This window comes from Thecamonas trahens (assembly GCF_000142905.1).
Source record: "Thecamonas trahens ATCC 50062 unplaced genomic scaffold supercont1.1, whole genome shotgun sequence".
Lineage (NCBI taxonomy): Eukaryota > Apusomonadida > Apusomonadidae > Thecamonas > Thecamonas trahens.
The window spans coordinates 694,949-716,227 of NW_013657679.1; the positions used below are offsets into that span (position 1 = coordinate 694,949).

General features: G+C 63.0%; 11 protein-coding genes across 11 annotated transcripts; 5 read left to right on the forward strand and 6 right to left on the reverse strand.

Moving 5' to 3' along the window:
- Positions 1-2: 2 nt before the first annotated feature.
- On the forward strand, positions 3-502 carry AMSG_00314 (uncharacterized protein). Its single transcript, XM_013907716.1, has 2 exons — positions 3-56; positions 145-502. Exons 1-2 carry the CDS (start codon positions 14-16, stop codon positions 369-371), a joined length of 270 nt encoding a protein of 89 aa, XP_013763170.1. The 5' UTR covers positions 3-13; the 3' UTR covers positions 372-502.
- A 478-nt stretch (positions 503-980) lies between these two features.
- Positions 981-4,113, forward strand: AMSG_00315 (uncharacterized protein; the record flags this gene model as incomplete). Its single annotated transcript, XM_013907717.1, has 3 exons — positions 981-1,553; positions 1,583-2,494; positions 2,530-4,113. The coding sequence occupies 3 exons, from the start codon at positions 981-983 to the stop codon at positions 4,111-4,113; spliced, it is 3,069 nt and encodes a 1,022-aa protein (XP_013763171.1).
- Positions 4,114-4,127: 14 nt separating this feature from the next.
- Positions 4,128-4,703, reverse strand: AMSG_00316 (uncharacterized protein; the record flags this gene model as incomplete). The annotated part of the gene is made up of 2 exons (XM_013907718.1): positions 4,128-4,428; positions 4,619-4,703. The coding sequence occupies 2 exons, from the start codon at positions 4,701-4,703 to the stop codon at positions 4,139-4,141; spliced, it is 375 nt and encodes a 124-aa protein (XP_013763172.1). The 3' UTR covers positions 4,128-4,138.
- Positions 4,704-4,738: 35 nt separating this feature from the next.
- On the reverse strand, positions 4,739-6,232 carry AMSG_00317 (isovaleryl-CoA dehydrogenase). Its single transcript, XM_013907719.1, has 2 exons — positions 6,023-6,232; positions 4,739-5,928 (listed from the first exon to the last, which is right to left on the reverse strand). Exons 1-2 carry the CDS (start codon positions 6,140-6,142, stop codon positions 4,795-4,797), a joined length of 1,254 nt encoding a protein of 417 aa, XP_013763173.1. The 5' UTR covers positions 6,143-6,232; the 3' UTR covers positions 4,739-4,794.
- Positions 6,233-6,412: 180 nt separating this feature from the next.
- AMSG_00318 (cleavage and polyadenylation specificity factor subunit 4) lies at positions 6,413-7,549 on the forward strand. Its single transcript, XM_013907720.1, has 2 exons — positions 6,413-6,771; positions 6,905-7,549. Exons 1-2 carry the CDS (start codon positions 6,448-6,450, stop codon positions 7,517-7,519), a joined length of 939 nt encoding a protein of 312 aa, XP_013763174.1. The 5' UTR covers positions 6,413-6,447; the 3' UTR covers positions 7,520-7,549.
- AMSG_00319 (uncharacterized protein) lies at positions 7,526-8,411 on the reverse strand. Its single transcript, XM_013907721.1, has one exon. The coding sequence runs from the start codon at positions 8,390-8,392 to the stop codon at positions 7,544-7,546; it is 849 nt and encodes a 282-aa protein (XP_013763175.1). The 5' UTR covers positions 8,393-8,411; the 3' UTR covers positions 7,526-7,543.
- A 19-nt stretch (positions 8,412-8,430) lies between these two features.
- Positions 8,431-9,990, reverse strand: AMSG_00320 (uncharacterized protein; the record flags this gene model as incomplete). Its single annotated transcript, XM_013907722.1, has 1 exon — positions 8,431-9,990. One exon carries the CDS (start codon positions 9,988-9,990, stop codon positions 8,431-8,433), a length of 1,560 nt encoding a protein of 519 aa, XP_013763176.1.
- Positions 9,991-10,056: 66 nt separating this feature from the next.
- Positions 10,057-11,127, reverse strand: AMSG_00321 (uncharacterized protein; the record flags this gene model as incomplete). The annotated part of the gene is made up of 1 exon (XM_013907723.1): positions 10,057-11,127. The coding sequence occupies one exon, from the start codon at positions 11,125-11,127 to the stop codon at positions 10,057-10,059; it is 1,071 nt and encodes a 356-aa protein (XP_013763177.1).
- Positions 11,128-11,170: 43 nt separating this feature from the next.
- AMSG_00322 (uncharacterized protein) lies at positions 11,171-11,846 on the reverse strand. Its single transcript, XM_013907724.1, has 2 exons — positions 11,592-11,846; positions 11,171-11,509 (listed from the first exon to the last, which is right to left on the reverse strand). Exons 1-2 carry the CDS (start codon positions 11,809-11,811, stop codon positions 11,460-11,462), a joined length of 270 nt encoding a protein of 89 aa, XP_013763178.1. The 5' UTR covers positions 11,812-11,846; the 3' UTR covers positions 11,171-11,459.
- Positions 11,847-12,221: 375 nt separating this feature from the next.
- Positions 12,222-12,678, forward strand: AMSG_00323 (histone H4). The gene has a single exon (XM_013907725.1). It carries the CDS (start codon positions 12,243-12,245, stop codon positions 12,552-12,554), a length of 312 nt encoding a protein of 103 aa, XP_013763179.1. The 5' UTR covers positions 12,222-12,242; the 3' UTR covers positions 12,555-12,678.
- Positions 12,679-13,053: 375 nt separating this feature from the next.
- Positions 13,054-20,464, forward strand: AMSG_00324 (uncharacterized protein; the record flags this gene model as incomplete). Its single annotated transcript, XM_013907726.1, has 11 exons — positions 13,054-13,060; positions 13,193-13,623; positions 13,678-14,495; positions 14,901-15,878; positions 16,335-16,796; positions 17,519-17,624; positions 18,356-18,472; positions 18,555-18,670; positions 18,794-18,887; positions 19,076-19,213; positions 19,280-20,464. 11 exons carry the CDS (start codon positions 13,054-13,056, stop codon positions 20,462-20,464), a joined length of 4,452 nt encoding a protein of 1,483 aa, XP_013763180.1.
- Between the last annotated feature and the right edge of the window lie 815 nt (positions 20,465-21,279).

The following is a 21,279-nucleotide window of genomic DNA, read 5'->3' on the forward strand; positions in this document are numbered from 1 at the left end:
ACTCAACTCCATCATGGCCTTTAACGCAGCCGAAGCGTCAGCCGACTTGTCCCAGCGTACGCACACGACAGAGCGTACCACATAGTAGGGGGGGAGAGAGGAGGGGGTGTGACTTACGTGAGGCATGCGTACGTTTGGGTACAGGGTGGACGCGTGTGCAGGCACAGCTCGAGTCCGAGACAACGCCAGAGGCCAAGGTGCCCGAGGTGTATCAGGCTACTGCAGGCGCCAAGAAGCTGATTGGTGGAGGGAATGGTGACGGATCGACTCGGTTTATGGATCTGCTTCAAAGAGCTGTGGCCGAGGCCGAGGCTGCTGGCATGATGACGGGAACGACGACCACGACGACGGCAACGGGCGCATCGGCCTGATGAGACTACGGGCTCGATGTGGACAGCGAATGGATGGATGTGGATAGATGCGGGGATGGTGGTTGTACGCAGTATCGTCTGGTCGGTGGCCGCCATGGTGGCCGCCATGGTAGCCGCCATGGTGGCCGCCATGGTGGCCGGCGGCCCATTGAGTACTGAAGCACATTGTCGCGGTTCCGGGAGTGACGGATGTCTCTCTGTAGCAGTGTAGATGACCCTAGAGCGTCACGAGCCCTGTCGGCCAGCTCGCCCCTATCCCGACCTGATCTACCACACTCATACACACACACACATGTATATACACGCACACACGCGCGCACACATACACGCACTCGCACGCACGCACGCACGTACACGCACATAATCTTCCCAACCAAGAGTGATCCCTCCGGCAAGCCAGGCACAACCCGATCAACCAACACGCAGCTTCGTACCACTGCCACGAGCTGCCGGGCTGCCACAGCCGACCAAGGCACAACCAACCCACCCTACCTACCCACTCACACGTCACCACCACCACCACCACCACCACCACCACCACCACCACCACCACCACCACCACCACCCCACACACACACACACACCCTCCATCCCCTCCAAACACACACCATGGCAGAGGACGACCCATGGCGGCAGTCCATGGGTATCCACTTTGAAGGACTGCATGTGACGACCATTGGCGTCGACGCGACGAACACGGTGGGAGCCTTTGGTACACTCAATGGAGTGTTTCTTCTTGATCTGGAAGACCTTACCTCGCCTACCACCGCCATTTCTTTCCGCAATCAGTATGATGTCCGCACGCTGCATTGGAACAGAATTCAGAGCTCGCTGCTGGCATGTACCTCGAACGATAAGGTCTATGTTTGGGATGTGGCTCAGCTGGAGGAAGCCGATGGGGATACCCGCGTGCATACAGAGCTCTCAAAGCATGTGCGATCGGTCAACGATATCGAGTGGCAAGCTCAGTCGGCTCATGTCCTCGCCTCGTGTGCCTCAGATGCGTACATCTACATCTGGGACATCCGCGAGCCGTCGACCGAGAAGCGTGCCTTCACCTCGTACCGGACCGACCGGGCGGGCGTGTCGCAGCTGGCGTGGAACAGACACGACGGGAACATTCTCGCGTCGGCCCATGCCGGCTTTGTGCGCATCTGGGACATGCGCAATGAGTCGCTTCCTGTCGGGTCATCCGCGCGCACGAGTCGCAGATCTTCGGCATTGACTGGTCGTACAACGTGAGCTCGGAGCTTGTCACCTGCGCGCTCGACAAGCTCGTCAAGTTCTGGGACGTCAACAAGCCGGAGAACTTTATCGACTACATTCAGAGCTCGTCGCCCATTCGCCGCGCAAAGTACACTCCGTTTGGTGGAGGCCTTGTCACCGCCTCCTCCTCCACCCACACCGACCTCAAGCTCTGGTCGCGCGCCTCGCTCCGCTCGCCCTCGCACACCTTTGCTGCCACCTCTGTCCGCGGTCAGCCCACTGATTTTGTGTGGCGCTTCTCGCCCTACGACTCGTCCACCTACCAGCTGCTCTCGTGGTCGTCCGACTCGCAGCTCCGGCTGTGGGCCATTTCCGACGACGTGTTTGCCTCTGTCGGTCACACCCCGAGCCGCCGCCCCCTCTCGCCGGCTGTGCGGCTCAATAAGCTGGCGGGTGTCGGTGCCGCAGGCGCGGCCGCTGCTGGCACGGGCGCGAGTGCGACCAATGCCGCTGGCACAGGGACCAGCTCCAGCCCGGGCCTCGCGGTGCCTGTCGGCGGCATGTCCCCGTCAGCTGCGCCGTCGCCGCGCGATGTCGAGCTCGTGTCGCCCGGCTCGGAGGCATCATCGCCGCCGGCACTCGGCTCGCCGCCATCGGTTGCGCTCCGGGTTCCATCCAAGATGGCTGGCGGGGGTATGCGCTCGCCGGCGGCGTCGCCGATTTTCCGCGTCGACTCCGAGTCGCAGCTGACCACGCTCGAGCAAGAAGTGGTCTACCTCAAGCAGCACCCGGTCGACGGAGCCTCGCTCGACAGGGCCAACTACGGTGCCGGCCTCGTCTTCCTCACCTTTACCTCGCAAACAAGCTCGAGCGAGATCTCGCCGCCAAGCGCGCCGGCGACGCCCATCGAGCTCCGGGTCCGGCTCATGTTTCCGGTCTCGTATCCGGACAGGGCCCGACGCTCGAGTTTGTGCAGCGGTCGTTCTTCTCGGCGTCTTCATCGGCACGGTCGAGTGAGACGACGCCCGACGTCAAGATCAGGCTCAAGGAGCTGGTCGGCTCGCTCATCCAGATGCGCGAGCGCGAGTCGATGCCGTGTCTGCACGCCACCGTCACCGAGATTGCCACCCAGTTTGACTTGCTCTCCAAGGCCAAGGCCAACCATGCGCTGCACGACGGTGAGGGCGGGCTCGAGGCCGGCGGCCGGGGCCACACCGGCGGCAACGAGTCGATCTCAGTCGTCGCCGCCGAGTTTGTCTGTCCGCGGCTCGGCGGAGCGTACTTTGGTCCGCGCGGCACCATTGTGTTCTGGAACTGCTTCAACCCGTCGCTCTTCCGCCTCTCCAATCCGGCGAACCAGCTTGGCGACGACGACGTCGAGCCCGAGTCGCCGACCTCGCCGACCTCTGGTCGGGCCCGGGCCCAGCAGCCCGGTCGCGACGGCAGCCGGTCGGCCGAGACGTGCTGGCCGGCGATGTGGTCCGACCTCTCGCTCTCGCTCGAGCTCGAGCAGCAAGGCCGCGAGCTGCACGTCTCCGACACCGGCGGTGTGCTCGCCACCGACGTGCTCTCATCGATCCTCGAGTCGCGCCCGTCGCTCTCGGCCAAGGTCTCGCTCACCCGGGCCACCGGCCAGGCCAAGGTCCACCACAAGACCCGGGTGCGGCTGGCTTCTGCGGCGCGGTTCATTCTCGCCTCGCCGACGCTTGCCGAGCAGTATGCGGTCGACGCATCGCGTGCCTCGCTCCCGGCACTGTGTCAGGCCAATGCCGGCGTGGCGGCCCGAGCCAAGCGGCGGGACCTGGTCCGGGTGTGGAAGCTGGCGGCGCAGATGCTGAGCGCGTACACGCCACGGGCGCTGGCCGGCGCGCTCTGCCGGCTGGGCAGCAGTGCGTCGGGCGTGCCGTGGGCAGTCCACCCGTTTGCGCGGGCCACGCTCGCGTCGCTCTTCGATCACTACGCGGGGCTTGGTGATGTGCAGACGCTCGCGGTCCTTTCTTGCGTGTTTGCCCAGGCCGATGCGGCGGCAGTCGCTGCCCACGCCGCTGTCGCAGCCCATCTCGGCGGCTCAGCCGCGCGCATGCCCCGCGACGCTCTGCTCTTTGTCGATGCTCCGCTCGAGGCCCGCGCCAATGCGTACCGGCTCGGCTACTGCCGGCTGCTTCATGCATGGGGCCTACTCAACAAGCGTGCTGAGGTCGCCAAGTTTGTGACTCTGGCGGCCCAGGTTGCGCCGTTTAGCTCGAGCGTCATGCTCGCCAACACCTGCCCGCATGATCCGGTCGTCGTCTCGGCCGCGCCACAGTGCTTTGCCTGTCCGCAGTCGCACTTTATGCTCGAGTGCGGAGTGTGCCGCCGCGGCATGCGCGGTCTCGCCTCGGCCTGCCTCAAGTGCGGTCATGGCGGGCACGTCCGCTGCCTCGCCACCTGGTTCGACGGCTCCATCCAGGTCTGTCCCACGGGATGCGGGTGCAAGTGCATCCCCGACCGCGCTGCTCGCCTCCAGCCGCAGACCGGCGTCGTAGTCATGGATTGAACTCGTGTGATGTCTTCCTTTTTGTTCAGTTGTGCGCAGCCCGCTTGCGCTTCCGCGTCGAGGCTGTACATGACGCCTCGCGCTTGGCCGATGCACGAGCTTCGCGCCGCGCCCGACGCGCCGCTGCGGACGCCGCCTCGGCCTCGGCTGCGGCTGTGAGGCGGGTGATGAGAACGGTGGTCCGCGGGAGATCGGCTGGTTGGCTTTCACCGCGCATGGCGTCAATGAGCTCGAGCGCTTGGCTCTGGAACGCCTTGTGTGGCGAGTTGGCGATAATGGATATGAGCGCCGTGGCGAGATGTGCAACATGGTGCGCTGCGTGGGAGGTGGCAAGGGAGAGTGAGTTTGACGGCTTTTTTCTGAGATCGGCAGTTCTGATCAACGCACCGCCGAGCTCTTCCTCTCCCCGGGGACGTACACACACTAGGGACTTGCGGTGGCGGAGCAGCAGGCAGGGCCCCACTCAGGAACGTTTGCGGGGCGCGCGGATGCGAGGGGGAAGCACTTGCGCTGTCGCGATGCGAGGTAGGCTCGGTGGCAGGCGAGGTCGGCGGGGCCACCCAGTCGGCGTCTTCGGGAGCGGCAGCCATGGGCTGAGTAGTCGAGTGGAGGCGGGAGCGGGGGAGAGGAGAGGCACGCGTTCAATGACTGACGGGCCTGACCGGCAGAACGAGGCAGAGCTCACTCAAACTGCTGGATGCGGGCCATGACCTTGGACATGTTGTTCTGGTGGGCCTCGTTGGTGCCGCCACCGATGGAGATGAGGCGGGCGTCGCGGTAGAGGCGCTCGACCTCGTACTCGCCAACGTAGCCGTAGCCGCCGAGGACCTGGATGGCGCGGTCGGCGACGTCCTTGGCCATGTCTGCGGCAAAGAGCTTGACGCCATCGGTGTCGAGCTGGTTGCCGTACGAGTCGAGCTCGAGGCGCGAGGCAACCTCGTAGGTGTAGGCACGGCCGGCCATGTACTCGGCGTACGAGTTGGCAAGGTGGGCCTTCATCTGGCCGTGCTCGCGCAGCGGCTTGCCGTAGGCCATGCGCTCGGTCGAGTAGTTGTTCATGACCTCGATGGAGCGGCGAGCAATGCCAAGCGACATGGCGGCGAGGGTGAGGCGCTCGATCTCAAGGTTGCGCATCATGCACAGCGTGGCGCCGTTGACCTCGCCGACGAGGGCGTCGGCCGGGACGACGACGTCCTCAAAGACCAGGCCCGAGGTCGACGAGGCGCGCATGCCGAGCTTGTCCTCGATCTTGGCTCCGGGCTCAAAGCCGGGCATACCCTTGTCGACAAGGAAGAGCGAGATGCCCTTGGGGCCCTCTGCCGTGCGAGCGTAGACCAGGAAGGCGTCGCCGAGCTCGCGATCCTTGGACACCGTCCCGTTGGTGATCCACATCTTGGCACCGTTGAGCGTCCACGAGCCGTCGTCGTTGGCGCGGGCTGTCGTCGTCAGGTTGAGCACATCGGTGCCAACAGCAGGCTCGGACATGCCCATGCCGCACACAAACTCACCCGAGCAGGCCTTGGGCAGGTACTTGAGCTTCTGCTCGTGCGAGCCGTTGACCGCGAGGTTGTTCACAAACAGCATCGAGTGGGCCAGGTACGAGAGGGTAAAGGCCGGATCGGCAGCAGAGAGCTCTTCATGAGCAATCACCGCACCAACAGCATCCATGCCAGAGCCGCCGTACTCCTCGGGCACCGTAATACCAAGGAGCCCGAGCTCAGACCCCAGCCGCCGGAACAGCTCGAGGTTGAACTTTTCCTCGCGGTTGTGCTCGAGCGCCTGCGGGCGGACCTCCGAGTCAGCAAAGGCGCGGACCTATGACACGAACAAAGTGGGCGTGGAGTGAGCGTGATGTGAGTGGTGGACGAGCGAGCAGAGGCGGGGTGACAGGGAGGCAGTTGACGCGTACCGTCTGGCGGAGCAGCTCGTGCTCCTCGGTTGGGTTGTACAGCGACGCGAGGGCCGGCGCGGCGGTGGAGAGCGAACGGCGGCAAGCAGTGGCAAGTGCCGACGAGGTGAGGGCAAACATGAAGTGCGGAGGGAGAGTGGAAGGGAGGAGGTTTGGTGTGGTAGCTTGGTGGGGGAGGGGGGAGAGAGTAGAGAGGTGGAAAGGCTGACGTGATGTGGGGAGGGGGGGTTTGGTGGGGGGGGCGGGCGGTTGGGGTGGGCGTGATCGTGATCGGGATCGCTGTTGCGATGACGATCGTGATCGTGATCGCGTTTGGGGAGGCCGGAAGGTCGTCCCTGGGAGGATGCAACCAGCGAGGGGGGGGGGGGAGGAGACGCTCGAGAAGCGCACACGTGTCTCTAAGGGTATAGAGAAGGGCGTGAGGGATGGCAGCACCTGCACCTGGGAGTCGTCGGTTTGTACCGGCCAATCCGCCTGTGGGGTACCGGCTGTATGTGGACGAGTTCTCGGAGGAGAAGGAGCGAGACCGTATCCGGAGGTCTGGAGGGCGCATCTGCCCGCTCTTTGCCAAGGGCAAGTGCTTCCGTGGAAGGTCATGTCCCGACTCGCACTCGCGTGCTGCGCTTAATGCACCTGTCTGCAAGCATTGGTTGCGTGGCCTCTGCAAGCGCGGTGCTGAGCTCTGTACCTACCTCCACGAGTTCTCGCTCGACCGCATGCCTCGCTGCCAGTTCTGGGAGCTGTACAACGTACGTGATGTGAAGGAGGTGTGTGCGCATGGATGACACGCGTGTGTGTATGTGTGGATGTGTGTACTCACGGGGGGTCTGTGGTTGGGCGGCGGCGGACGACTTGCGACTGATGGTGGCGCTGCGAGGGTAGGAGTGCTCGAACGCAGATTGCCTGTTCCTACATCTGGCGCCCGAGGTGACCAACACCGAGTGCCCGTGGTTCCGGCGCGGATTCTGCAGGCTTGGTAGCGACTGCCCGCAGCAGCACACCAAGAAGCGGGCGTGCGATAACTACCTGCTCGGGTTCTGCCCGGACGGGCCCAACTGCCCGTTCGGCCATCCGAAGTTTGAGGTTCCGGAGGATGCTTTTGATGTCTCGGCAGCAGCGCTCACACAGTCGCAGCTTCTCTGCCCGCGGTGTAACGAGTCGGGCCATCGAGCCATTGACTGTCCCAACATCAAGGCCAATCACGTGCAGCTGCTCATGGGCCACCTCGACGACGAGCCGGCAGACACGGCCGAGCAGGCCAAGGCCCAGCTGCGCCGGCTGACCGGCGGCGGTTCGGCGGCCAACCCTATGATTATCGACGGGGCGGCCGCGCCGGTTCCGCGTGCCGCAGGCGGTGCAGCCTCGTACCGCCGGTCGCGCGCCTCGCGGGGCGCAACACTCTCGGTTGGCAAGTGGTCGGCGTCGGGCGGGGGTGGGACCGGCTCCAACTCGATGCCCATCGCCCCCAACCCGCGCTACGACGGCGCATCTAGCTAGAACCGCTTCTGTAAACGCGCATGTTCACTGGCCGAACGTCTCGGCATCCTTGAGGTACTCGTCCTCCTCGGGTGTGTTCTCGCGGCCGAGCACCTTGTTGCGGTGCGGGTAGCGGCCGAAGCGGCGGACAATGTCGCCATGGTCAATCGCGTACTGCAGGTAGTTCTCGCAGAGCGAGACAACCTCATCCGGGTGGGCGTCCTTTTTCGCGCGCTCGACCAGTCGCTCTGTCTGCTCCTCCATCACGCCCTGGTCTTCGATCGACTCCGAGTGCTCAAACGGGAGGAGGACAAAGCCAGCGACAACCGGATGGACGCGGTCGACAAGGCCATCGGCGACGGCGTCGTTCGCCAGCTGCAGCGCAATGGAATCGCCAGCAAAGGCCTGCGCGGAGCCGCGGAACATGTTGCGGGTAAACTGGTCGAGTACCAGAAGCTTGGCCACCCGGCCGGCATCATTGCTCTCCCACGAGGCCAGGCCGCCGGCGAGCGCGGCCGACACGGCTCCACCAAACTTGGACTTGATGGCCTCGTCGATAGCCTCGCCGCCCTTAAACCACACATCGTACTTGATGGCAGGCTCAACTAGGCGGCCGTCACCAAACCAAAAGTCGAGCACCTCGGCCACACTCTCGGCATCGTCTGGCGTCAGCTCGGCGCTGGTGGCGGTGGTGGTGGCAGTGGCGGAAGGAGCCGGGTGACCCGGACTGACCCACGACACAGGCGGCACACTCCAGAACGAGCGAGTAGGCATGGCCCCTTGGTTCGGGACAGGATAGTACCCATACGCCGGCATGGGCATCGGGTAGCGGTACGCGAACGGCGGCGCAAAGTATAGCGAAGGAGCGCAGAAGAGCGGCAGGCGACCGAACATGTTGGGCTGACGGCGAAAAGTGTGCGAGCGCAGGTGCTTTACGGAGTCGAAGCCGGGGCCGAGGCCATGCGAGCGTAGAGAGTGGCTGTGGCGGCGCGATGGGCTTTGCGGCGGCGGCGAGTACGCTTGGCGAGGGCGGCAGCCGCAGCGTGGCCTGGATCAAGCTCGAGAACAGCCTCGCAGTCGGCGATGGCTGCGTCGTGGTCTTGTATGCACAGGGCGGCGCGGGCGCGGACGAGCCGCGCCTTGATGAGGACGGCGGGCGTGACAGCATCGGGCGGAGCGCGGATCTTGCGGCGGATGTCGAGCGCACGGGTGGCGGCAGAGATTGCCGGGCGGTGCGCGCCGGCGCGAAAGTGCAGCATGGCCGCGTTGGTGTAGCACGCGGCCTCGAGCCGGGCGCGGGCAGCTCGAGCGGGCGCGTCCATGGACTCGGCGTCTGATGAGGCAAAGAGCCACTGAGCAGCCTCGTAGACTTGCATGGCGCGGCGGAATCGTTGCGCGTTAAAGTATGTGTTGCCTACAGTCTTGGCGGTTTGCAGCGCGTCGAGCTTGCACTGCGGGCAGAGCTCGTGGTTCGGCGTGCCACGGTCGACGTCCGACAGTCGGATCGCGACACAGGTAAGCCCACCGTCACCGTCGCTCTGGACAGCTATGCACGCCTCACCGAGCCGCATGGTGCACACAGTGTACTCTACGAGGTCGTCTTCGCGGCTTCCGTCCGAGATGGCAAACTGGGTCGACTCGCCATCGACGGCCACCCGCACTGACTGGCCCGGGACCGGCGAGACAAACGACTCGGCCGGCTCAAACACATACTTGAGAGCAGCATCGCTGACAGAGCTCGGCAGGGTCTCGGTCCAAAGGTGTGGCTGGCCCCACGCCAGTGCGTCCTTGGTCGCTCGGGTCGGATCAAGGGCGTGCATGCCGACACGGACGACGTCGACGCTTGCCACCAGTTCGACGTCAGCGCGCCACAGCAGGTCACCGCTGTCATTAGCATCGGGACCGAGCCCTGCGGCACCCACAAACGTCGCACACTCACCGGCGACCATCGAGTCCAGACCGACATGCAGCAGGGCACCGCCGAGCGTGCGGAGCAGGCCTGCGTCGAGCACAAGCAGACCTTCAGGAAGGCTAGCTTCGGTGGCGCGGGCACGCTCAACAGCGGCCACCAGGGCAAGGCGAGCCTGGCTCTCAGTGCGCCAGCTTCGGTCCGGCGAGCTCTCGCCACGAGCTGCCTCTTCCCAGGCTAGAGGGTCTGTGTCGTCTGTCGAGTCGGTGGCGGTGAGGTTGCGAGCGACAGCAGCTGGCGAGAGGCCGTCGGCATTGCTCGCGCGATACAAGACCCAGTTGGCCCAGAGGAGCGCACCTGGCCGTGGCCGCTCCCATGCGTCGGTGGCACGAGAGCGAAGGATCTTGATGAGACTCCCGGACAGAGTTAGCGGAGCCGAGTCGCCGATGTCCAGCTCATCGACAGCGACGCGCTTCGAGTCGGCATCGGCAGCCGGCTCATCGTCCGACGATGAATGGCCGAGGAAGCCGTAGCCACCACTAAAGTGAGTCGCCATGCCGCTGAGCATTTCCTCGTCGTCCATTGTGGGAGTAGGGAGTAGGGGATATATAAATGTAGAGGGATTGAGAGACAAGTGGGGCGAGTGGCGTTACTGTTGATGCGGCGGCTGACAGGCAAGGTCACGGGCCCAATGCTCGAGCTTAGAGGCAAAGCCGCCGAGCTCGACAAGTTGGGCTCGTGCGGTGGCATGGGCATCGTCGAGAGACTGATTCTCACGCTGGAGGTTGATGATCTCAAGCAGCGCAGCCTCGAGCCGCATCTCGGCGTCCTCGGCCCGGCGCGTCAGCGCGCTCGGGTCGAGTTCGCTTGCCCAGCGAGGCGGTGGGCTGGCGGGCTCGTCTGAGGCTTGGACGGCGACGGTTGCATAGGACGGCGACGCTTGAACTTCAGCTGATGATGCGCTCGGAGTCACTTGAATGGCGATGTCGGCGGTAGCAGGCGCGGCGGCGTGGATGACAGCCTCAGCCTCGTGCAGTCGCGCGCGAAGAGCGGTTGCGTCACGCTCGTGGGCGAGAGCGGTTCGCTTCCACACTTGGACCGAAGCAAGTGCGCTTTGCAGTCGATCTTCCAGGATGTCGACGACTGACGCGCGTGGCGGCGGAGTCGTTGCTTTGAGCGCGGGTGGAGACGCGGGCTCGGGCTCGGCGGCCTGGATGCCCTCTGCGGCGGCGACGCGCTCGGCCATGGCAACGTTGCGCTCAGAGGCAGCGACTAGGTTCTTGCGCATTGCTGTCGAGGCGGTCATGGCGCGAGCGGCAGCCGATTGGGCGCTTGTCTCCGAGGCGCGGGCATCGGCGACGGCGCGGGCAGCGGCGGCTTGGGCTGTAGCGACCTTGAGCGCGGCAGCAGCCTCAGCGGCGGCGATCTTTGAGGCAGCAGCAGCTTCAGCAGCATCGGCACGCGCATGTGCAGCGCGAGCTTCTTCGCGAGCAGCAGCGAGCTCGGCGGTGAGCCGGGCGCCGGTGTTAATGATGGGAAGGCCGCCGTTGGCAGCGGTAACAGGCACGCGGTGCTGGCGCACAGCCGAGGCGGAGCGGAGGAGTACCGACGAGGTGAGGGCGTCAATACGGTCAGACTCTGCCTGCCATGTGCTTACTCTAGAGTGCCATGCCTCTGGTGACGCGCGAGAGTACGAGAGCGACGGATGGCTGTAGTCCATTCGGCGGGGTGAGGGTGAGGGGGAGGGTGGGGGAGAGCGGTGTGGCGGCTTTACGACGAGGCGACTACACCGGTGGCGACAAACGGATATTGAGATGCAAGGATCTCGAATGATATGAGTTGTAGCCATGGTGGTCCGATGGTACGCTGGGCTGAGCAGGAGCAGCCGCGTCTCAGGTCTCGGCGCCTCGGCGCCTCGGCGCCTCGGGACCTTGGCATGGTCCGAGCTGCAGTCAGCGTGAACGGCGGTGCGGAGACTAGTAGCGAGACATGTTGCATGTAGAAGAGATGGCGATTGGGCATGCAGAAAGGGAGGTGTAGGTACAGAGGGGGTCATGTGAGCCAGGCCGGCTTGAGGACGGCGGTGACGAGGAGATCGACGACTGTGATGGGGAGAGGACGGCGGGTGAGTGGGAGTGATGACGCATGTGCGGCGAGTGCAGATGCAAGGTGGCAAGAGCGTACGGTAGGCACCAGCATACCAGCCGGCGAGGTTGGAGAGGAACGGAACAGACTCTGCCAGCGAGGACTTGAGCCGGTGGAGCTCGGTGATGAGCTCGCGCTCCAGCTGCTCCTCCTCGGTGAGCTCACGGAGGTACTGAAGGGTCTGTTGCCGCCGTACCGCACGCAGGTGGGTCTCGGCCACGGTCTGCACCGGGTGGACACTCGCGAGAGGGTCTGCCATGTGTGTGCGGAGGACGGCGAGTGAGGTGATGAGGACGGGGGATCGATTGACGAGCAGTCGAACTGTTGGTTGTCCGGCGGCTGGGCGAGTTGGGGGATTGGACAGTTGGCACGAGATATACATTTATGTTTCACCCGATTAGTACAGATAGCAAAGCGAAACGAGTCTGGATGGGATGTGGAATGCGTGCGTGTGTAGCGTCAGTGAGTGCAGATGGGCCAAACGCGTGCGTGTGTGTGTGATGGGGACATGTGGCGTCGTGGTGTGTGGTCGAGGTTAATTGAGTGAGATTGATTGTGGCGGGGCGAGACTGGGTGGCACGAAATATGCAGTTATGCGGTGAATTTGGGCGCGCCAGCGGTATAAAACGCGGCGCACTCATCCGTCGTCGCCCACTCTAATCAGTGGCATACTTCAACTCTCAACTCATCATGTCTGGACGTGGTAAGGGTGGCAAGGGCCTCGGCAAGGGCGGCGCTAAGCGTCACCGCAAGATTCTTCGGGACAACATCCAGGGTATCACCAAGCCCGCGATCCGGCGTCTTGCTCGCCGTGGCGGTGTCAAGCGCATCTCCGGCCTCATCTACGAGGAGACCCGCGGTGTCCTCAAGCAGTTCCTCGAGTCGGTCATCCGCGACGCGGTGACCTACACCGAGCACGCTCGCCGCAAGACCGTGACCTCGATGGATGTCGTCTACGCGCTCAAGCGCCAGGGCCGCACCCTCTACGGCTTCGGTGGCTAAGCATGGTGTCGCTGGCGGGCGCAAGCTCACAGCAACAACAGCAACAACAACAACAACCTGTGTTCTTTTCAGAACACACCACGTAGCGCAGCTTGGGCAGCAAATGAAGAAACCAAATCATGCAGGCGATTGGTGGGGGTGGGCCGTTGACGACGACGCCGACCTTGATCGGGGAGGGGGGTACGCGAGTGCGCGGCGGGAGCACATCTACATGCGGGTCACCGTGCGAATCGGCACGATGCGCGGAGACTGAAGGCTAGCGCAGTCAATGGAAGGAGATCTCCAGCTGTCGGGCCAGTGGCGCGACCACTTGGCAGGCAACAGATGGGGTTGCGTTGCGTTGGGCCGTGATACAAACGATTGTGGCAGCTTTAATTGGCCCTTTGCCGAGACGGTGACGATTGCGGCAGGAGACTAATCAAATTGGTACAGCCACCACCCTCAGCGTTACTGCCCGCAGCAGCACCTCTCCCCGTCCGAATAGACTTACTGAAAGCCCATGCGTTGTGGAGGGCGTGGTTATACAAGACGTTCTTTGCCCTTGTATCGGGTGCTTTGTGGTGCTGTCCTGGTGGCTGTCTTGGCCTTGGCGGTGCCAGCATGGGGAGTGACAATCAACGTGGCTCCAAGTGGTCAAGTGATCTCCATTGTCGTGGCGGTTAGCGGGGCGGCCAACGGTGACGTAGTGGCGATTCCTGCTGGAACATGGCGTGGGTGCCAAGTCCCGATTACTGGGCGCGGGGATGGTGCGGCTGTGACGCTGGCTGGCGCCGGTGCCGGAGTGACGATCATCGACTGCGAGCACTCGAGCCACCGTGCGTTCTCGTTCCCGACATCTGGATTTTCAGCGAAGTTTGTCATCGAGGATCTGACGGTCCGGGGCGGCGGCTCGCTGACCAATGCCAACTACTCGAGCGGCGGCTGCATGCTTGTTGGCGCTAGCTCTGATGTGACGCTTCAACGAGTGGTCGTCGAGTCTTGCTCGCTGGTCGGAACCGATTTTGCCACCTACCGAGGTGGCGCCATCCGGGTCCAGTCGTCGGGACAGCTCACGCTGATCGACACGATAGTCCGGGATTCGACAGCATCGAAGGGAGGATGTGTGTATTACTCTGGTTCAAAGCGAGCCAAGATGGACGGCACCACCATTACTGGGTGTGTTGCCAGCGGCGATGGAGGCGGAGTGTTTGCGACCATCGACCACCATTTTGTCATCAACGGGAGTGGCCTCGAGGTGCGTGACAACTACGCGGGTGGGTCTGGAGGCGGTCTGTACATCGTCGGCGAAACGGAAGTGTCCCAGTCAGCGATGCTCAATGTGAGCAACAATGTGGCAGAGGTCCGTGGCGGTGGCGTGTGTGTTTCTGGCGATGATGTGTCGGGCACGTTCAACGCCGGAGTCATTGCTGGCAACTCGGCCGGCGTGTGTGGTGGAGGCATGGCCTGGTGGGGCGAGGCCGAGGTTGAAATCCGCGATATGCTTGTTTCCGACAACTCTGCGGTCGCCGGCGGTGGATTGTGCCTCGATGATTCTGGAAGCGGGCTGTCTGGGACTTTGGTTGAGGGCGTCACCATCACCAACAACGTGGCAGCCACAACTGGCGGTGGGGTTTACATCAAGTCTGGCGAGTTTACCTTTGACGACACGCAGCTGCTTTCAAACACTGCAGTTTCTGGATCGGGAGTCTTTGTCGAGAGCGGTGCCGAGCCTGAGATCACCAACTCGTTTGTGTCTGGCAACCTTGCGCTCGAGGGCGGCGCGTTCGAAACAAGCGGATCGAATGGCACAATCGGTGTGTCCAACACAGTCGTCTGCTCTAACATTGGTGTCCTGGTGCACAACTCGGATGTGCGCTGTGGCGGTGGCTCCCGCTTTGACAACGCGATGGACGGCGGATGTGCTTCGAACACGTTTTGCAAACGGAGCGCGACTGCTTGCACGTACGCCGGAGGAGCACCAGCCAGCTGTTCTGGAGGGTGCGCGCCGGGATACAGCGGCGTGCGCTGTGATGTGTTGGTGGATTGCGAGACTGTGGCAGCCAACGGCTCGTGTTCTAGCTGCGCGTCGGGATTCATGAAGAGCACCGTACCTGGTCCGAGTTTTGGGAGCTGTCTGACTGCTCCAAGCGTGCATTCTCCGCCGCCACCACGGCCGCCGCCACCAAGCCCGCCTATGCCGCCGAGCCCCTCGCCTCCTCCTCCGCCACCCTCGCCGATCTCGTCTCCACCGCCAAGTCCTCCGCCACCATCGGCAGAGTCCAAGCTCCCAGATCCGATCTCGTGGTCGCTTACCCCGTCCGTCTCGCCGTATGCTGGTGGGGTGGAGATGACTCTGCGGCGAACAAGAGCAACATCAGCGGTGCCTGCGTTTGAAGTCGGCGCAAGATACGCCATGACTATGCCTGTCTTTGCCGCGCCTGTGGATGACGCGCCAGTTACGACGGCGTCGATCGTGGCGCAGGCCATCGACGCCAACACGCTCAAGTTTACCTCGGTGGCGTCGAACAAGACCATGTATCATCCGCTGGAGCTGTTTGTGGGAAGCAGAAGCGTCCAGCTTGCCAAGCTCATTACCTATGTCGAGCATCAGTGTTACGACGAGGGCTTTGTATGGTACGGCTCGCGGTGCCGGTCGTGCAGCGAGTTTGATGGCGCGTTCTGCCCGGGGGGCACGCGGTTTTGGCCGCTTGCAGGCTACTGGTCGCCGGGTGAGGGCGTGCCACCGACACGATGCCAGGTCCCTGCAGCGTGTCCCGGCGCGTTGGGTGAGCGTGACAAGTATCCGCCGCGCATGGACGTGACAGGGCAGCGGATCACGGCGCAGTGCGCGACGGGCTTCTCGGGCGAGTTTTGCTCCACATGCGCAACCAACTACTACAAGGAGTATGGCGTTTGCCGCGCGTGCGGAGCCGATGACACTGTGCGGACAGAGGTGACACTGATGCTCTTGGTGGCCTCTGTCTACTTTTTGGTGGTCCTTGTGGCGCTGTTTGTGCTCTCGGCGAGAAGCCTGGTGTTGATCGTGTCCGTGCTCGTTGTCCTCCAGCAGGTAGTGACCGTGTGCAAGGTCGGCTTGCAGCACCTCTCGACGTCACTCTCGTCACCGGTCTTTCCCACCATTGTGCGGGTGCTCTCGATCATCAACTTTGAAGTCGAGGTGGTGAAACCAGGGTGCACCGTTGGCGCGCTCTCGTTCACCAGTCTCTACTACGGCACGATTGGCCTCATCTGCTTTGCGGGACTTTGCTTCATTGGTGTGGTTTGGCTGCGGACCCACTCGTGCCTCGCCGCTAGCCGCGTCTCGCATCTCAGCGTTGTGCTCCCGTCAGTAAGCTCTGGCTCTAGCTCGGTGTCGACGACTTCAGAGGACGAAGAGCAAGAGTCCAAGGACGGAGAGCGCTCGGCATCAGGCAAGGACACGAGGCCGCGCCGGCATCGTGGCAATCTACAGACTCGAGCGCCGGGCTATGCCCGCAAGCGGGGAATCAGTCAGGAAGAATGATGATTCATTGAAGCGGCTGGCGTGTAGTCGCTACTCCTTGGCTCTCACTCTCACGCCAGTACCCATCTCGGGTCGTCGCTCAATACGACAGCTCTGCTCGACGCGAGGACTCGAGCGCCGGGCTATGCCCGCAAGCGGGGAATCAGTCAGGAAGAATGATGATTCATTGAAGCGGCTGGCGTGTAGTCGAGTGCCGCACCGCCGCGGCGTTGACACGCTGAGAGACGCGCCGAGCGGCGAGCACATGCACTCTACTGCGTCCGGGTGGGAGACGGCAGCTTGCGGCTCAACGCCGAGCTCCGGGTGGTGTGCTATGAGGGTGAGCATGTGAGCGTGGCGGCTCTCGCCTGGGTGGTTTTGGTCACGATCTGCTGCGGCTTTCCAGTTTGGATGTTCTTTACCGGCATCAGCATGTTCCGAGCGCTGCGGGCGTTCAACATGATGGTCATCGACATGGCGTTCGAGTCGTACGGCTTTCTCCTTCACGGCCTCAAGCCGCCGTTCTTTTGGTTCCGCGCGCTGCAGTTTGTCTCGACCTTTGCGTTTGTGACCGAGACTGTTCTTCTGGAGCGGACCGGGACGCGGTTCTTTGCCACCATCATCAACTTTGCCGTAACCATGCTGCTGGTGGCTCTGCTGAATCCGTTCCGCTCGCAGCTGCAGACAACGCTGTCGATTACTGCAGGTCTGGCATCGTCAGGTCAGCTTATGTACTTTTTGTATGAGGAAGACTTGCGTTTGTTTGGTATTTCGGTCATTCTCCAGGTGTTGTTCGTGGTTGCATGCCTTGGCTTGCTCACACTGCACCTTGCCCGGAGGCGGAGGCGCGACATGGTCAAACCTGAGGAGTACGGCGTGGCGAAACAGGCATTGTCGTCATCGTCATCGTCATCGTCGTCATCGCCATCATCGTCATCATTATCGTCATCGTCGTCGTCATCGTCATCGTCGTCATCGCCAGCAACGGCGGTGTCGACAAAGCCCGATCGCTCGGTTGCCAAGTCGTTCAGTACATCCAAGGTATTGCCGCAACTCCCTGCGGTCGTCGCAGCTGGCTCGGCGCCCGTAGCGTCATCGGTCGAGATGGAGACTACGAGCGGCGAGATTGGAAAGCATGCGTTGTCGTTTTCAAGCAGCGACTCTCTGTTTGACGTGCTGTCGACGCCTCGTGTTGACTCGACACCGGTCGCGACGTCGGACACAAAGGTCCGAGGCAAGACAATAGTCGACACGGTCGCGGCAGTCACAGCCGCACAAGACGCGGCAACAGCAGTCATCGGCGGCGAGGCCACCAGGCGGACCAGGCACGCAAGGCGATCCATTCGGCTCCTTTGCGCCTTGACCGATCCCAATCGCACGGGCAACTGGGGGAAGCGCCTGGTCACAAGCCACGGAGCCTGCGAGCAGTGGCGGCGTCGAAAGCAGCGGAGCTGCTGCCATGTGAGAATCTGCCCATGGCCAGCTTCTCGACTCGCAAGGGCGATGTGGCCGAGGACATCACCAGTCCGGTGGCGTCGCGGAGCAGGTCGCGGAACCGATCCTCGCGGCGGTCACGACACAAGCCGCGCGTGCCAGATACCCGCTGTGGCAGCGGTGGTTCACACCCGGACCGGCGCCGGCGCCGGCGGACACATCGTGAAGGCAGCCGGCACCGACAGTCCCGGTTGGCCTCGCCGGAGTCGGTGGACGAGTTGACGGCGAGTGGACTGGAGAGCGGAACGAGCCCGACTGGCAGTCCGCGGTTTGCTGATAATGTCAGCCCTCGGATGTCGACTGGCCGGCGGGTTTCTCGTTCGAGCACCATGCCGGACGGTGTCTCGCCGCGGTCCAGGCTGGTTGGGTCGCCCAAGCTAAGGAAGGTCACTGGACATGGGGAGCGGCTGCGGCCGAAGCCAGATATGCTTGATCATTGAATTGCGTTGGTTGTGGCGTGCGTGGTGTTGATCTCACAGATGTTGGTAGGGGGGTGTTAGATGGGCAGGAGAGGGGAACGGCCTGGTCCATGGTTTGGCAGGTTGACTGGCGTCGTGGCACAGCGACCGACGAGAGGGGGCGGGCGAGAGCAACGCAAGACTTGAGTACTTGGCTGTGACCAGACCACCACAACGGAGTGAAGCAGGCCTGGAGTACAAAGGAACATGCGGCTGACACTACGTCATGGCGTGGTAGCCTTCATTGCGGTCGCGCTTGTCCACAACCTGGCGAGTATGTACTTGGCTCGCGGGCCTAGGACGACCAGCCCGCCGACATGGGCATCTGGCGCAGGCGGCGGACCAGCCAGGGGCAAGGGTGACGGAAGAACAGCAGGACTATTGCCGTCGCCATTGCCTCCACCCCCACTGCCACCGTCGCGGCCACGACCACGACCACTGCCACCGCCGTCGTCGCCGCCTTTGCCGCCGCCGCCGACGCCACCGTCGCCGCCGCCACCACCGTCACCACCGCCGCCGGCCAGGCGTCTTGATTCAAGATATCCTGGGGCTGCGACACATCCCGAGGCAAATCCACAGGGCGTGGGGCCGTACGAGCTGGAGCCACAGTCCGGACCGGCGCACGCTGTGCCGCCGCCAGAGCAGCTGATGTCTGACCCACCGGCCGAGTCGCGCAAGCCAGGGTGGATGGCGGTGTGCGAGAGCGTGTGCGCCGGCGACGCGGAGCCGCCAATAGTGCCGAAATCGCATGACGACAACAGTCAGCTCGCGGGAACATGCTGGAGTACAACGGATGGGGTTCGCAGGCCTGTAGCGCGGCCATCGGCGGCTGAGGCGTGGCAGTCGCGGTGGAAGTGCCGGGGCGGCTCAGTGTTCAACCGGACGTGCCTTTTTGAGAACGTATGCCTCGATCACAGCTACCCAAGCCGAGACCGGTTCGGGATGCGGTTTGTTGCGTTTGTACCGGATGATGTGCTGGCGACCATCCCGACTCACCCGTGTCTGATCGGACAGGAGAAGCCGGGAGACACGAGATTGCCGTGCGTGTCTGTTGATGCGTTTCTCCTCCCCACAACCCGCCGCTCGAGGTTGTGGTCCTGCCTGCATCGGATGCGCCGGATCCTGAAAAGGTGACGTGGTACGGCAGTGAGAACGAGACCTCGCTTCTGTTTGACACGTTTCAGCCGCATGTGCACGGGCACGCGATATTTGATGGGCTCTACTCAGTATATTCTTTGGCAGTTGGCCATGGGCTCCAAACGGCGTCATCGCCCCCCGGGCTCGACAAAGAGCATATTCGGCTCGTTTCGGCGCTACCGCGGGCACGACATGTGGGCAAGTTTGAGGACAATATGGCGGCGCCAGTTCTCAACGAAGCGTGGCCACTGTTCACATCCAGTCCAATGATGGACCCGGATATTCTCGCGGCAGAGGCAGGCACGTCTCAGTACACGTGTTTCCCGGCGCTTGCGACCGGGCTCGGTGGGCGGTCGTACTGGAGCAACGATCGGTGGTGCAATATTTCGCCACGGCAATCGCCAGAGCTAGATCACCCGGCACGGTGCGACCAGTCGATCCACGACGGATTTGTCGGGTTCCTCCGCGGCGTGAGTGATACAACACCGGCCGAGGTGGCAGAGAAGGCGGCGAAACGGCGGCGAGACGGCGGGGTGCTCAACGTGGTCATTGTCAACAGGCTCAACAACCGCAAGTTTGTCAACATCGGGGCCATCGAAGCCGAGCTCAACGCCGCGTACAACAAGAGCGTCAATATCCAAGTGGTGGCGTTTGAGCGACTCTCAATTGCTGAGCAGGCAATGGTGTGCGAAGAGGCGGATATCTATGTGGCCTATGCCGGGTCGTCACTGGCCAACACGGTGTTTCTCCCGCCACATTCGGTGGTGATCATCATCTCTTCACTCTTCTACGAGACGGCAGCGTGTGGGTTTGACCGCCTGATCACGGACCTTGGGCACTACAACATCTCGTACATCGAACGGCGTGCGCAGTTTGTTGATCCACGCCCACAGAGCCCAGAGCTCTACACTGAGGTTGTGCGGTGGTTTGCGCACGAGCAGGCGGTGTATGGGGCTTGGCAAAAGAGCGAGCCAAGCACAAAGAGGCTAGGCGACTACCGGGCGTACTCGCTGGTGCTCGAGAGCGATCGGATCAAGGCCATGATTGACGCCGGAAGCGCACTGGTTCGCGGCAAGTACCCCGGAGCGCCAACGCCAGGCATGTGGGCAGCGGAGCCTCTGCGGTACTGGAACACGGAGATGTGGCGCAAGACGACGGACCGATTTGATTACGGCGAGTCGCTTGGTGGAGTGGTGCACATCCCGCCTAACGACGAGGACGAGCTTGCACGGCCGCTGCACGAGGCGTGGGGCCCGTACTTTGCACAGATGCGACGGCCAGACGGGATCCGGTCCCACATGGAGCCGCGGTACGAGTTCTGTGCGTGCGATGCAAAGTAGTTGTGCAAATGGCGTAGATGCGGTGCGCAGCGGTGGACTCGTTGATGGGCCCGGGAGGAGAGGTCAGCAGCACCTTCGAAGGGACACCGGGCCAACAGCTTGAGCCTGAGCCGGCAGAACTCGGATTCTGGAATACTGCAGCTGTGGATTGGACATTGTGCAAGGGCGTAGTGTGTATATGTAGTACGGCAGTAATGAAATCCAATTGGCCATATCTTGCAATGAGTGTGATGGGGGTTGTGTGCGGGGTCGAGACGTCGAGGACGTGCTCAACCACCTAGGGGGAAAACAAGTCGACACGGAAATGAGCCGAGGTGGATGGATATCGATGATGGCGATATTGGTACTGATGCTAGTGTGGGGCGAGTGATGACCGTGGGTGTGGTCGCGGGATGCGTAGCTAGTAGTGGGAAGGAGCTGGGTGGTGATGAAGGTGGGCTGATCGGGCAAGCGTGCGACGGCTGGCAGCTGGTGGTCGACGAGGCAGAGGCAGCTGAGGAGGCGGGGTCAGGGCTGGGTGGCTCGAGATTGGTATTGGTTGGTGGATGGGCAGTAAGGCATGTGATGGTTGACGGATGGCGGTGTCGGGGTCGGGCGAGAGGATGGGGGTGAGTTGGAGGAGAGGAGGAGGAGGACGAGGAGGAAGAGGAAGCGGAGTGCGCGATGGGATGGTGGTGAGGATGGCCAAGGCAAGGTGGTTGTGATTGTAGCTAGGATGATAGTGATGGTAGTGGGGTAGGGGGTGGGGGTGGTCGTTTGTGGTGACGGGTGGTAATGAGTATGGTAGGGGGGGATGAGGGGGTCGTCACGTGGGT

Coding starts and splice junctions, on each gene's coding strand:
- AMSG_00314 (XM_013907716.1), top strand. CDS start 14: ATGGCCTTTAACGCAGCCGAAGCGTCAGCCGACTTGTCCCAGC. Junction 57..144: donor GTCAGCCGACTTGTCCCAGC/GTACGCACACGA, acceptor GTTTGGGTACAG/GGTGGACGCGTGTGCAGGCA.
- AMSG_00317 (XM_013907719.1), bottom strand. CDS start 6,142: ATGTTTGCCCTCACCTCGTCGGCACTTGCCACTGCTTGCCGCCGTTCG. Junction 5,929..6,022: donor ACGAGCTGCTCCGCCAGACG/GTACGCGTCAAC, acceptor TTCGTGTCATAG/GTCCGCGCCTTTGCTGACTC.
- AMSG_00318 (XM_013907720.1), top strand. CDS start 6,448: ATGGCAGCACCTGCACCTGGGAGTCGTCGGTTTGTACCGGCCAATCCG. Junction 6,772..6,904: donor AGTTCTGGGAGCTGTACAAC/GTACGTGATGTG, acceptor CTGCGAGGGTAG/GAGTGCTCGAACGCAGATTG.
- AMSG_00319 (XM_013907721.1), bottom strand. CDS start 8,392: ATGTTCGGTCGCCTGCCGCTCTTCTGCGCTCCTTCGCTATACTTTGCG.
- AMSG_00322 (XM_013907724.1), bottom strand. CDS start 11,811: ATGGCAGACCCTCTCGCGAGTGTCCACCCGGTGCAGACCGTGGCCGAG. Junction 11,510..11,591: donor CTGGTATGCTGGTGCCTACC/GTACGCTCTTGC, acceptor TCCCCATCACAG/TCGTCGATCTCCTCGTCACC.
- AMSG_00323 (XM_013907725.1), top strand. CDS start 12,243: ATGTCTGGACGTGGTAAGGGTGGCAAGGGCCTCGGCAAGGGCGGCGCT.